General features: G+C 41.6%; 3 protein-coding genes across 6 annotated transcripts in view; all 3 read left to right on the top strand.

Annotated features, from left to right (window-relative positions):
- Positions 1-276: 276 nt before the first annotated feature.
- The window catches only part of LOC116077698 (keratin-associated protein 2-1), a 47,965-nt gene continuing 33,128 nt past the window's right edge, over positions 277-15,113 (top strand). Inside the window, exon 1 of the mRNA XM_031352420.1 lies at positions 277-306. The gene's annotated coding sequence lies outside the window, so the exon portion shown is untranslated. The remainder of the gene's footprint in view (positions 307-15,113) is intronic.
- On the top strand, positions 2,829-3,472 carry LOC116077688 (keratin-associated protein 4-3-like). 4 transcript variants are annotated; one of them, XM_031352401.1, is made up of 2 exons: positions 2,829-2,950; positions 2,996-3,472. In XM_031352401.1, the coding sequence occupies exons 1-2, from the start codon at positions 2,829-2,831 to the stop codon at positions 3,444-3,446; spliced, it is 573 nt and encodes a 190-aa protein (XP_031208261.1). In that variant the 3' UTR covers positions 3,447-3,472. The 4 variants fall into 4 exon arrangements, with proteins under 4 accessions (XP_031208261.1, XP_031208263.1, XP_031208262.1 ...); XM_031352403.1 differs by having other exon boundaries at positions 2,829-3,085; positions 3,281-3,472; XM_031352402.1 differs by having other exon boundaries at positions 2,829-3,160; positions 3,251-3,472.
- LOC116077695 (keratin-associated protein 4-12-like) lies at positions 10,067-10,555 on the top strand. The gene has a single exon (XM_031352415.1). It carries the CDS (start codon positions 10,067-10,069, stop codon positions 10,553-10,555), a length of 489 nt encoding a protein of 162 aa, XP_031208275.1.

The raw sequence follows: 15,113 nt of genomic DNA, 5'->3' as shown, positions 1-15,113 counted from the left end.
TGGTTGAATATCTCAGAATAAATGCTCTCTTCTGTCAGGGTATTTTTTCTGATTATTTTATTACAGGAAGGGAAGCTCAAATCTGGAAACTTCCAAATTCTTGATTTCTTTGTTCTTACCGAATTATCTATATACAGATAGCATATGTATACCTAAGAATTCCAAGAGTGCCACAATGTGTCATTTAATGCTTAATGTGTTCCTCCCACTTCTACCACACAGTGCTGTTCCAACTCTCAACTTCCAGGATTGTCCACTGACCTTTGAAGTTTAGAAGGATGGCAGCAATGGTGGCTTCCAATCCAAGTGAGTATGGATATCTCTCTCTTAGAGTCCTCTCACCTATGGAAAAGCAACTTCAATATATCCAGAGCCTGAATTTACATCAAGAAAAACGCATCTTCCCAAATGATCACTGAGAGTGTGTCCAGGTAATTTAGCTCATCCTTTGATGCAGTCATTTCCTATATTCAGATTCTGTGGTGGTGGTATCATGCTAAGTTTTTATTTGTTTCATGATGATACAGCATGGAATACAATAGAACAGTGGATCTGTGTCTGTACCCATGTTTTCAGTGCCCCACACCCATTGCTCTCTTAGGTATAGCTACTTAGGATTCTGTGCCAGTTCCAAGACTTTGGTCTAAGCAAACTAAGACACTGCAAGTTTGAGGGTCAGGCTCTTTCACAGGCAGAATGTGAACTCATTGAGAAACAATCGGTCTGTTAGAGTTCTCAAGAGGTTGTACTTATCTAGAGGTTCCACATTAGTCTCTTGCTTGTATAGAATATATTTAACAGAGAATGCCCCCAAATCTTTGATTTCCCTACATATGCTGAAGCACAAATGTCTTACTGAGATGTCTTGAATATCCATCCAGCTTCTTGTTCATTAGACCTGACTAAAATGAGGTTGTTAATACCATGAGACAACGTTCTGTAGGTGTCCAGAGGTTCATATCACCTGAATTGTGTTGTGATGGAGAGAAGATTTAACAACACTGAGATGAGTCAGTAAATGTATATATCTGCAGTGGATATACCCCTACCTTTCCTTGCTTGGGTATTTTAGGAAGTTGAACTGCCTGTCCACTTTCTACTTCTCAGTCTAGACACCAAGAATTTGTTCTAATCCATACTGCACCATCCCACCAACTGCTCTTGCTAGGCCACATGGTCATCCATTGTTGCCTATCTTCAGCTATATTACATGGATTTTGACATACAGAGACATAGGACAGATTAACAGTCCCTATATTTCCATACCTTTGAAAGTAGCTTTGCTACCTGATTATTTACTTTCTACCTTGCTTAGAGTATCATGATGAGGGTTAGGTGGTTTCAAGGGTCTTATGTGACTTTTGTATTGTATAGTTTTTACTCCATGGCTCAAGGAAAGAAGTTGCTAGATTTCATATATATGAACTGAATGTTTCACACGAATGACTTTCAGAAACACCTATTGACACTGTGGACAGACCATGAGTGTAACATGGAGAAGACACATTTGTTTTCTGACTGTCACTGACAGATTCTAATGGGGACCATGTTGGCATACTCATACCAAGTTGTCTGTGTCATCTCCGATCTACTCTCTAACATCCAAATGCACATGTGTTATTTCCCTGGAGGTGTACATAATAAAAAAGTGAAGAAATTATTATTGTGTACACTAGCTGAAGTCTTTTAACTTGGACAACTGGACCATTTTATAATTGATGTGATACAGACATAGGTACTATGCCAGGCCTGGATTCAAGAGGAAGGAAAGAAACACATTCTATTGCAACAACTCATTTCATCCCTTGTCCATTTACTATTATGATCCTGTTTTCTGTTTTTAAATTATTTCCCCTACTTTTTTGAGATTATAGTATTAGTACAGAATCCCCTATTCTCTTTCTTCCCTCCGACCCTCTCCTATACCAACCCCTTCTCCTTTTCAAGTTCATGGCCTCTTTTTCATTATTGTTGTTACATGTATGTTGTATGTGTGTATGAGTACACATATACATACATATATACATAGCTATGATCTGTTCAGTCTGTATAATGTTATTTGTATATATGTTTTCAGGTCAACATAATTACCTAATGTTTCTATTGATAACCATGAGTTACATACCACTCTGTCTCGGTTGCCATTCCTAACTTGTTCTTCATAAGTCATTATACCCACATTCATTCTTCCAGTTAAATGATGTCATCTGGACTATGATTCTCTACAATTTTATCACTGCCATCATCCCTAGAGAGCTAAGGTCTGTAACAGCATCCACACTAACAAGAGCCAATGAGGACAGAGACTCATCCTAATGCATTCCTGTTCCTGAGCCAGTGGTCTTTCACAATCAGACTTTCCATGCTCATCTGACCTATTATGCATGAGCCATCAGCCTAAAGCATTTTTATCTTCTGGGGTCGCCAGGAGAAATTATATAAGTAAACAAGAATGTGGCTACAAAAATGACACTGAGACATGTGGCGCTGGGACACAGAATGTCAGGTGACAGGTTTCTTGGGAGAAATTAAAAAGAAAAAAAAACTAATTAGAAGATGCATCAGCAAGAACTGACAATGAGCCCCAATACAATAGGAAAGAAATCACATTTTCCATTCACCTAGAAAGTGTAATCAGGAAAAGAAGCTTGCCTAATGTGATAATCACCTATTTATTAACATAAACAATAACAAGGAAAGAATGCTGCATGTGGGGACAGCAGCCCCTCAGCAGGGTATAAAAGGGGATGTGGGCAGTGAGACTCCCACTTCCAAACCTTCCAACTCTCCTTCTTGTAAACCTACCAAGAAACTCCACCTCTAACACCATGGTCAGCTCCTGTTGTGGCTCTGTCTGCTCTGAGGAGGGCTGTGGCCAAGGCTGCTGCCAGCCTAGCTGCTGCCAGACCACCTGCTGTAGGACCACCTGCTGCCGCCCCAGCTGCTGTGTGTCCAGCTGCTGCAGGCCCAGCTGCTGTGTGTCCAGCTGCTGCAGACCCCAGTGCTGCCAGTCTGTGTGCTGCCAGCCCACCTGCTGCCGCCCTAGCTGCTGTCGCCCTAGCTGCTGCATTTCTAGCTGCTGCAGGCCTTCTTGCTGCCGCCCTAGCTGCTGTGTAGCCAGCTGCTGTCGCCCCAGCTGCTGCATTTCCAGCTGCTGCAGGCCTTCCTGCTGTCGCCCCAGCTGCTGCATTTCCAGCTGCTGCAGGCCTTCCTGTTGCCGCCCCAGCTGCTGCATTTCCAGCTGCTGCAGGCCTTCCTGCTGCCGCCCCAGCTGCTGCAGACCTAGCTGTTGCATTTCTAGCTGCTGCCGCCCCAGCTGCTGTGTATCCAGCTGCTGCAGACCCCAGTGCTGCATCTCCAGCTGCTGCCGCCCCATCTGTTGCCAGACCACCTGCTGCAGGACCACCTGCTGCCGCCCAGCATGCTCTAGTGGTTCTTGCTGCTGAGCACCATCATCCAGTCTCCTGTTCTTCATCATCCACCACTTCTAATGTAGACCTCTGAATCTCTAGAGGCCAATCAAAGTATCTGTTTGAACTTGATTTAGGCCTCCAAATGCACTCAGTTTCTTCCCCAACCAGGTCTCTCTCTCTCTTTCTCAAATAAAAGCAAATTTGTGGGTTTTTTAATAGTCTATCATGTTACCCCCTATGATGTTTATGTCATATTTATATAAGTGTTTTTATATATCAAATAAACCTGAATTTTAGACATCTGAAAGTAAATGCATCATGTCTCCTTATTTCTCCTTTAATTGCACTCAGCTCTCAAATTTTTTTAGCTCCTCTCAAAATAATGAACAACCCAGAGATTAATTAATTTGTGCCCTATGTCCTCTGTGCTCCTGCTGAAATACAGGAAGGTGTTTCCTTGGAGCAGTCACATGGGTTTCTCTCCAAGGGCTTTCTCTGGCACAGGGAGAAGCTCTGGGTAAGAGAGTTGAAGCCTCGGCCCCAGAGCAAGCAGAAGGAAGTGAGCCTGTGCTCCTGTCTGCATCCACTTACAGAACAAGTCTTAGTCCTGTGTTCCCAGGTGGGAATGGAAGCCAGCCCCAGACAGGCTGTCCCGTTCCCATGAGTTCTACACTGGCTTTCTTCCCATCCTGGACTATTTCACAAGTGAACTACCTCCTCCCAGGCTCTGTCTTCCTAGTCTCAGTGTTGTCCTTCTACGTATTTTTCACTCAACATGGTTGGTCACCCTGGATGCTTTCGCCTTTGGATTGCTTCCCACATAACTGCAAATCTTCTATCATTTTTCTCTTTCCTCTTGCAGGTTTTACACCATTATTTTTATCGACTAATCTTTAGTTGTCCATTTTTCCCCTTTACTGGACCTGAGCCCTAGAGAGCAATGTTCATGCCAGTAACACTCTCCAAGAGGTTTAAAGGGGTGCCACCTTAAGGTACGTGAGTTAAGTGTGCCACCTTAAAGTACATGAGTTAAGTGGGACTCACTAAAAGCATAACCGGATGTAGGAATTTTTCCCAAAAGAAAAGTCTAGTAAGTAAATCCTCTCTAACACAATCTGGAAGAGAGTTATGGAAGCAAGACAGAATCCTAGAAACCACTAGGCCCAAATCACTTTAATAAAATCACTTTTCTTTCGGGCAGTGGTAGTGTACGCCTTTAATCCCAGCACTTGGGAGGCAGAGTCAGGCGGATTTCTGAGTTCGAGGCCAGCCTGGTCTACAGAGTGAGTTCCAGGACAGCCAGGGCTACACAGAGAAACCCTGTCTTGAAAAAAACAAAAACAAAAACCCAACAAACAAACAAACAAAGAACTCACTTTTCCAATGTCCAGAAGGGGCTGGATTGTGATTGACCTTCCTGGTGACAAGGTGGCTGGGTTTTTGCTTTGTAGCCCAGAGTCACTGCCTTAGTCCTCCAAAGTGTGTGGAGAGAGATGCATATACAGCACCTACCTCCTACTGACAGCACTTCCATCCACTGGGGACAATTACTGAGAGAACAGAGAGCAAGTTGCACTGGGCCTCACACTAGCATGTGGACAAGGCATCTTTTTTGGGTTCTTTGCACTTGCCAGAGCAGAGGTAGAGAAAGAGTGAATGAAGTTGGATGTTTAGGGAAATAGAAAATAATCAGGGAAGACTTGAGGGGAGGAGAATGTGCTTAAATTATATTGCATGAAAATATTAAATAAAAACAAAACATCAAATAACAATATTTGAGAGAAAGAGAAATAGGACATTTGCATAACACTATACAGATAAATTGCATGCCAGAGTTTAAGGATATGGAAGATGATACAAAATCTGCAACATCTGGCCAAATCCATTTCAGTGACACAGGTGTCATTAACATTGCATATGCATACATCAGTATGGTAACTACTAATTAGCATCTATCCATATGCTAACCAGGTGACCTGAAGAGACCTTTTACTCTTGCCCTACAAAATGCCACAGCAATTAGCATCATTCCCATTGGTTAGTGAAGAAAATTACATAATAAGGAATATGTCCTCAGAGCCATCATTATGGTAAAGATACAGCTCTCTGAGAGGGAGTTTAAAACAACTCACGTCAGAATCAAATGTGAGTCAGAAGGGGACCAGACCAACTGAACTTATTACGATTTGAGAAGAAAATTTTGTCTGTAATAAGATAAGCCATTAAGTGGGTAAACACCATTACTCAAACTGATAATTACTCATCTAAGCAGCAGACAAAAATAAGGAAAGCATATTCACACGGTGTGTGAGAAGCCGCCTGTGGTACAGGAGACTTCTAAACCCTAGAACCTCATTCTCTTGGAAACCCTGCTAGTCCCAACCTCTGACACTGTGGTCAGCTCCTGCTGTGGCTCTGTTTGCTCTGTACAGAGCTGTAGCAGGGGAGCTACGGCCAGGAGAGGAGGCTACAAGTCCAGCTACTGTCAACCCAGCTGTGGTGGATCCAGTTGCTCTGGCTCAGCTACCGCTACGCCCAGCGTATGACTGAGTCTTCTGCTTGCTATACCACTTACAGCCGCCCAACCTACGGCATCTACCCCCATCAAGAAGTCTCCTCTGGTCCCGAGAAGGCTCGATGCCCCAGTGTAGGGGAATGCCAGGACAGGGAAGTGGGAGTAGGTGGCTTGGTGAGCAGGGGGAGGGGGGATGGGATAGGGAGGTTTTGGAGGGGAGACCAGGAAAGGGGATGGAAAGGGGATAACATTTGGAATGTAAATAAAGAAAATATCTAATAAAAATTATATATATATATATATATATGTATATATATATATATACATATATATATATATATATATATGATGTTGATTTCTGCTTGAGATATTTGTGACACCATGGATGTTTTCTCAAGCCACATAAAATGCATTATACCTACCCAATGACTGGAAAAATGGATTCTTGGCTGCTAAGTCCTCTTTGATAGACTAATATTCAGAACTGAATTTGACTCCTCTGGGAAATAGTAAGAGTAAATACAAAAGTCGAAATGTTTTAACTCAAGCTGAGCACTATCTATTTTTAGATAGGTCATGTCTGCATTGAGTGCCAGCTAATTATGATGATCTCATAAAGCACCGTTTCCGCAAATTTTCAGTTAAGAGCTTTTTCCCACCTTACTAAAATCTTGTGATACATTAAATGTGTGTGTGTGTGTGTGTGTGTGTGTGTGTGTGTGTATGAGCACATGCCCAAGCACACACACATGTGTTCATTTGTTTTTCACTTCATACTAAAACGACTTTCCTCACCACCAATATAGAACATACTTAGGAGCAATGGTTCTCTGTTCTTCTCACCTGGACTAGAATCAGGACAGCTTGAGATATTCACAGTGTGCCATAGAGGGAGCTATTGACATCTTCAGGTCTCAGACTCTATAAAATATGGATGATGCTTTATAACTTTCAAAGATTTAAAGATCTAATCCATATAATATGTGTATTACAGGGGCTAGCATGTAATATAGGCTCTCTGCGAGTTTTGTTTGTTTTTGTTTGTTTGTTGTTTACAGAAATACTACTGTGGTGGCTTGAATATGCTTGACCCATAGGGAGTGATACTTTTAGGATGTGTGACCTTGTTGGAAGAAGTGTGTCATTGTGGGAATGGGTTTTGAAACTTCATCCAATGTGGAAGGTCAGTTTTCTCTTGGCTCTAGTCAGATCAAGATGGAGAACTCTCAATTCCTCCTGTGTCATGCCTGCCCGGAAGCTGCCATGCTCCCACCTTGATGAAAACAGACTGAACCTCTGAATCTGTTAGCCATTCCAATTAAATGTTGGCCTTTATAAGAGTTGTCTTGGTCATGGTGCCTCTTCACAGCAATGGAAACCCTAACTAAGACAGAAGTTGGTACTAGAGACTATGATATTGCTGTAATTGGCCTGACCATACTTTTGTTTGGAAGAATGTTGATATTATATTTGCAAGCAAAAATGAAACTTAATTTTATTTCATTTTTCAATATTGTTTCAATTTTATTTCATTTTAAACATTTTAACTTTAGTTAAAATGTTATTGCATCATTTCCCCTTCCCTTTCCTTCTTCCCCTTCAGTCCACATCCTTCCCTCCAAATCCTTTCCTGCCCTTCCACCCTTTCTCAAATTGATGGCCTCTTTATTTGATTACTCTTGTCACATGTATGTAGGTGGATAACTATATAAATACCACCTGCTGAGTCCATTTATTGTTGCTACTGGCCACATTAGCTTTGCCTAAAAGTATAGTAGCTATGTTTTATAAATTAATAAAATGTTAACTACCCCCTGGCTCTCATTTTGTTTAACTTGTAGTTCTAAATATGTACGTCTGAGGTTGTTCAAGTCCATCTAGATAATAAACAGTAATTTATAAAGAATTACAGGGTAGCAACAAAAGATGCTCTAATCAATAGCTAGAAAGGGATTTTTAATCCTCCCCAAATCCTTTTCTGTTGGAGTGGCCAGAATGTAAGGAAGACAGTTCCTGAGATTAACAGACAATTCTTCCTGAATAAACAAAGTAGTTTTCAGCTACCTCACTAGAACTAATGTGTAATACTTTACAAGAATCATAAGCCTAGAGAAACTGCTGTGTCAGTAGAGTCTGGCCAGGGGTCAGTCACATTCTCAGGCAAGGACTTTACTGTGCTTATTATTTTATCATTCATATATATATTTATATATTTATTACATAAACATATATATATATATATATATATATATTTCACTAGTATATTGCCATAACAGTAGACTGAACTTAGGAACCATTACAAGCAAATTAATTCCATACACTAATTGCTGTGGCATTGGTACATGGAGAATAATTAGTGGATTGAAAATCAAATCTGAAGATATACCCGATTACATAGAAGAAGTTACTGTTTTTTAAGGGTATCTGTAATAATTGGCTTTAATTGTCAATTTTATACAATCTAGAATCACTTAGGAAGACAGTCTCTATGAGGGACTACCTAGAACAGGTTAGCCTTTGGGCTTTTCTATGGGAGACTCTCAATTATTTTAACTGATGTAGGAAAAGCCACCTGTTGTGGTCAGCTAATCAATCTTTTGGCTCCCTTACGTAATTTTTTAAACATGAGTTCTTATAGCACTAAAAGAGATCATATCATTATGTGAAGCTTTGTTTTGAACACCAATCATTTTGTTTTCTTCTTCTCTCATATATTACATCCAGACCACAGTTTCTGCTTTCTCTCTCCTCCCAGTGCCCCATCACCATCCCCACCTCCCATTCCTCCAGATCCTCTCCTTCGTTTCTCTTCAGAAAAGAGAAAGCCACATGGCATAATGAATTACAATAAGACTAGTTAGAAATCCTTATATCAAGGCTGGACAAAGCAACCCAGAGGAAAAGGGTGTCAAGAGCAGGCAAAAGAGTCTCAGACACACCCACTCCCACTGTTGGGAGTCCTACAAGAACACCCAGTTACATAACAATAACTTGTATGCAGAGGACCTAGGTCAGATCCACAGGCAAGAGAAGGAGACCATGCACCATGAGTGTAGCTTGAGAATAGGAGACCTCAAAGCCCACCCTCAATGACACATTTCCTCTAGCAAGGCCATACCTACTTTAACAAGGCCACTCCTCCTGATATTGCCACTCCCTATGGGCCAAGCATTGACACACATGAGTCTATGTAGGCCATTCCTATTCAAATCACTATACCACAGATGAAAGCAGTATTTCTCTAGAATCCCAGGGTCTGATGTAAAACTGATTAATGTAATTTCTGTGTAAGCATGTGTAAGATTGAAAAAAGGTCTTGTATTCACCGTAATGTCTCTAAAAATAAAACACAAACTAGATTATGAAAACTTTTAGAACACATGAAGATATTTCTGTAAAATATTAATAAATGATAATGAGATGTCTTAATGTTCCAAAAGAATGTATTTAAAACTGTTAGGTATATTACTCTAGCTCAGCCTGGAAGACAAGTCTAAAACAAGATCTCAGTCCCAGAGATCTGTGGGGCATTAAAATACTGATTCATGAGTCACACTTAATCATTTCACAGTGCACTGGGGTGCGGAGACAGACCTATCTTGGAAGGCCTTAGGAATTTCGTGAGTTCAGTGGGCACCTACAATGTATGCATGGGTCATAAGCATCCCGAATTCTCACTTTTAGAAAGGGTGACTTCACTTCCTGTTTCATTCTAGCAGTGCACCTGACTGCAGCTAGAATTTATCCACTGCAGATTCCAACTCCATCTGAAGCTCCTCTGAATACATGTCTGGGTGAGAACTGCTGCACAGACAATGACTCTCCCATGTCACATGACAAGAAGAGACTGAGGTCAAGGAATAATGCAGTTTAGGAAAAAATGCAAGAGGTGATTCATAGGGAATACCAGGAAACATCAGAAAAGTGAAGTCATTATTTCCTACATATGGTAGATTTTACTAGAAAACTACAACCTATTAAGTTGCTTTTGTATCATATAAACAAAAACAAGGAAATAGTATTTTCATAATTACAGAAACAACTTAGCAGAGTATAAAAGGGGACCTACAGCAAGGAGACTCCAAAATATAAAACTCACTCACTTGTAAACCCACTGAGAACCTCCACCTCTGACACCATGGTCAACTCCTGTTGTGGCTCTGTCTGCTCTGAGGAGGGCTGTGGCCAAGGCTGCTGCCAGCCCAGCTGCTGCCGCCCCAGCTGCTGTGTTTCCAGCTGCTGCAGGCCCCAGTGCTGCCAGTCTGTTTGCTGTCAGCCCACCTGCTGCCGCCCCACCTGCTGCCGCCCCACCTGCTGTGTGTCCAGCTGCTGCAGGCCCCAGTGCTGCCAGTCTGTTTGCTGTCAGCCCACCTGCTGCCGCCCCAGCTGCTGCCGCCCTAGCTGCTGCATTTCCAGTTGCTGCCAACCCTCTTGCGGTAGCTCCAGCTGCTGTGGTTCCAGCTGCTGCCGCCCCTGCTGCCGACCTTGTTGCCGTCCCTGCTGCCGCCCTTGCTGCTGTCTGAGACCAGTTTGTGGTCAGGTCTGCTGCCAAACCACTTGCTACCGCCCCACCTGTGTCATCTCCACCTGCCCCCGCCCCATGTGCTGTGCCACCCCCTGCTGTTGAGCACATTCTTGAACACAGCCATTCTTTTCTGCCTCCTTTATGATGAAAATAGACCTGTGAACCTCATAACCATCTTGAGAGAGCCCTTTCCTGTAAATTGTGTGCTCATACTTCAGACTCTGGAAAGCTGCCTCTGGTGACTTCTATATCATTTCAGGCTAAAACGTGGGATGGGAGGTTAAGAAATTAATTTATAGAAGGAGATGAAAATGGATCCTGAAAAGGTTACAAGGAGGAGTAGAAATGTTAATGTGATCAAAAGCCATTGTATTCATGTTCAAAACTCTTAAATAATTAATATGAAATATTGTATTTTGAAAAGAAATGACTAAGAATGCAGGTCTTCTCACCTCAAATGTGGGAATACATTCAGCACCTGTAGAGTCAGGTCAAACCTTTAGAGCTGTGCCTCATGGTGCTGTCTTGCTTTCCTTCAACTGTGACATCTCTGTATTTTGCTGCTGTTATTTCTAAATAAAATTCATTTAATTGGAATACAAATACAAGGTTGGTTTTGTGTCTGTTGCCTTAGAACTATTGTCTTTGACTAGTGAAAACTATCTAAAAAGCCCAACTCCACCAAACCTTCCTGATCCTCCTGTCACTTCCTCATGTCACTCCAACATGGTGAGTTAAAAATTTGCAGAAAGGAAGTAACAAGTCAGTTGAGTGAGTTCATGAGCACACCAACCTGTCATGTTCAGAAGACCGTGAGTTTTAGTCTTTCCATTCTCTTTTGTGTGACGCTTCCTGACCAGTGTGTGCATGTGTGTAGGTGTGCATGTGCATGTGTGTTTATGTGTATGCATGTATGTGCACGTGTGTGTGTGCATATATGTGTGTGTGTGTGTATGTATGTGCCTCCACACATGCATGTGTGATACAATGCCCTGAATTCTCTGTAGTCCTGTATCCTCTACTTTGATATTTTTGAGTCTGCCTTAACTGCTCACATCAACTGTAAAGCGAAGCTTCTCTGATGAGGCCTAAGAGATGTCTGCTTTCTTCAGGGGCACAGGCACTGATAAGCTGCCCATGTTCCAAGAAATCACCTCCTAGCCCTGCTCATGCAGGCAGCCCTGCTTATACTCAGTAGGTCACATCTACCACAGAAAAAGGCATGAAAGGAAGGAGGATGGCTCGTCAGGAGGGAGCTCTGGGTCTGGGAGGAGATGAGACTGCGTGACAGGGAATAAGAAACACTGAAACACACAGAAATGAAACTGTCAAAGAAAAAAAATTAAACAAAAATAACCAACAAAGAGAACATGTACCTGTTATTGTTTTGATTTGCATTTCTCTGATGACTAAGGATGTTGAACATTTCTCTAAATGCTTCTCAAACATTAGAGATTCCTTTGTTGAGAATTCTCTCTTTTTTTTTAAGGTCTTTAACCCACTTGGACTTGAATTTTTTACAGGGTGAAAGATATGGTTCTATTTGCATTCTTCTACATGTACACATCCAGTAAGACCAGCAAAATTTGTCAAAGAAGCTTTTATTCCTATTGTATAGTTTTGGCTTTGTCAAGACTCAAGTGTATATAGGTGTGTGGATTTACTTCTGGTTCTTAGATTCAATTCCATTGGTTAACCTGTCTGTTTATATGCCAGTGTCATGTGGTTTTTATTATCAGGGATGATGATACCTTGAGAAGTTCTTTTATCATACAGAATTGCTATAGCTATTCTGGGTTTTTTGTTTTTCCATATAAAGTTGAGTATTGTTCTTTCAAAGTTTGTAAAGAATTGTGTTAGAATTTTAATGGGAACTGAGTTGAATCTTTAGATTGATTTTGGCAGGATAGCCATTTTTCTATGTTAATCCTACTGATCCGTGAGCATGGGAGATCCTTCTGTGTTCTGATATCTTCTTCAATTTCTAAATCTATGATGGTGACTAAGACTCATTGCAACAGGAGATATGGAGCCTGAACTGGCCATCTCCTGTAACCAAGCAAGACTTCCAATGAAAAGATTGGGACACCAACCCAGCCAAGAAATCTTAGATCCATAATTTGTCCTACCTGTAAGATGTACAGGGGCAAAAGATGGAACAAAAGTTAAGGGAGGGTGATACAGTGTCTCAGCTTAAGACCCATGCCATGAGAGGGAGCCTACTCCTGATACAATTAATAATATTCTGCTGTGTTTGCAGACAGGAGCCTCACATAACTGTCATCAAAGAGACTTCACCCAGCAACTGATGGAAACTGGTGTGGAGACCTACAGCCAAATATTAAGTGGAGCTTGGGGAATCCTATTGAAGAGAAAGAGGATGGATTGAGGGCCCCAGAGGAGATCAAGATACCATAAGAACACCTGAAGAATCAACTAACCTGAGCCCATAGCAGCTTATAGACACTAAACTGCCAATCAGAGAGTATGCATGGGATGGACCTAGGCCCTCTGCACATATATAACAGTTATGCAGTCTGAGTCTTCTTGTGGGTCTCCTAAAATGGGAACAGGGTCTGTCTCTGATTACATTGCCTGCATTTGGATCCCATGCCCCTAACAGGGCTGCCTAGTCTAGCCTCAACAGAATAGATGCAAGATGCACCTAGTCTTACTGCAACTTGATATGCCAAGTTGGTTAATATCCATGGGAGGCTTCCCCTTTTCTGAGGAGAAGGGGAGGAGGGATAGGTTTGGGGAGGGGAGGTAAGAGGAAGGGACTGGAAGAAGAGAAGAGCATGGAAGCTAAGATCAGGATGTAAAATAAAAATATAATTTAATTATTTTTAAAAAAACATACAGCCAGCTTTTCAGAATAGTTCACTAAAATACTTTCAAGACTGTTGTCACTTTGAATATCAAAAATGTCTACATGAACTTCAAAATGAATGAAGCACAAAAACAACAACAAAACCCACAAACATGGAGGAAAAACCTCTTAAAATGCCAATGCATGGATGTTTCTATAAGCATGAAAAAGTGTGAAGATTAACTTTGGGGTGTAAGGAAACAGTTATATAGAGACTGAAACTTTCTAAACCTATATCTTTGCTACATTCTTCCACTCGGCTTCTGAATATCATTTGCATCCATTTCTAGGAAAATTATTTTCTATGGAAGACAAACTCATCATTCTGATATGTTTCCAGGAAATATAAGATGGAAAACACTCATGCAATAAGTACAGAGGGGTCTCTCAGACCTCCACACTCTACCCTTAACTTGTTCTTTCAAAGGCTTTTCGTTTTCCCACTCCTTTTTCCTCATGGCCTATTCCCTTACTAAAAAGAGATATCCTTTCCATATTAATGTAAATTTTGCCTTCTACTCCAAACACAGCTCCAAACACACTCACACATCCTTCTTTTCCTTTCTGCAGCCTCCATTTGTACACTCTGACTCTCAAATCCCCTAAACCACCTCTCTTTCCCTTTCTGATCATAAAACCCTATTATACTCAAAGACCCTTCTGCCTACATCTCCATACCCCATAACCTCTAACCTAAACAACTTCAGAGGCTTCAAACCCATCATTCAGTCCCTTTTATCCAAGTGGTTTCTATACCCTACCTCTTCACCCTACAATACTCTCATATTGACAGTCAAAACACAAATCCTAATAAAACCTTTTACCTAGTCAAAGAACTTTACTCCACTAACACTCCTGTTGTCCCACTCTACCCTGTGGTCCCCAACCCTTGCATTATCCTATCTGATATCCTCAGTAATACCACTCACTTCTCAGTCCTAGATATTAAAGATATGTTTTCCCCACTATCCCTAGATGTGCATTCTCAACATCTTTTTGCCTTCACTTGGATAGACCTCATTACTCAACAGTCCTGACAACTGACCTGGACTGTCTTTCCACAGGGATTCAAAGATACCCCCATCTTTTCAGCCAGACACTCACTACAGACCTGGCTGTCTTCCTTCTTTTCCCCTGCTTCAGTATGTGGATGACCTCCTCCTTAGATAGCCAATATAACACTGCCTCATTCCTCACTTTCCTTAGCTCCAAAGGTTACCAGATCTCACCTTCCAAAGCTCAACTCTCCTCTCAAGTAATCTATCTTGGATTCTCTTTCATTCCAATAAACACGTCACTTTAGACACCTTGCTCATCTCTGCTCCTTATTTCCATCCTCCACAAAATCCAAACTGCTTTCCTTTTGGAGGATGGCCAACTTCCTCTGCTCGTAGGTACCTGGATATTCACTTCTAATACAGCCTCTAATACCAGGCTACTTCTGGATCCGCCCATGAGCCTCATCTTCCCAATGACAAACAAATCTTGAAATGAAAAGACAAACAAAAATAAACAACACAAATGAAAACCACCCTCCTTTAAGCCCCATCCCTCTGCCTCCAAAATCTATGTAGACCTTTCCATAACTACACTTCAATGAACAAACCAAAAACAAATAAACAAACCCAAATAAATAAACTCTGGTGTCCTGGAAGTCTTAGAACACTTTCTAGGACTGACTTTCGACCCTTTCACTTAACTCTCCAAAGCTCTGGTGATGACACCAGTCTGTGGCTGATCTCCCTGCCTATGTGTTCTTGCTGCAGCCTTTTCTGCTCATCTCTAAATCTA

Source organism: Mastomys coucha, unplaced genomic scaffold (genome assembly GCF_008632895.1).
Source record: "Mastomys coucha isolate ucsf_1 unplaced genomic scaffold, UCSF_Mcou_1 pScaffold5, whole genome shotgun sequence".
Taxonomy (NCBI): domain Eukaryota; kingdom Metazoa; phylum Chordata; class Mammalia; order Rodentia; family Muridae; genus Mastomys; species Mastomys coucha.
Note: the sequence above shows the minus strand (reverse complement) of the source record. Positions and strands in the feature narration are given on the sequence as shown.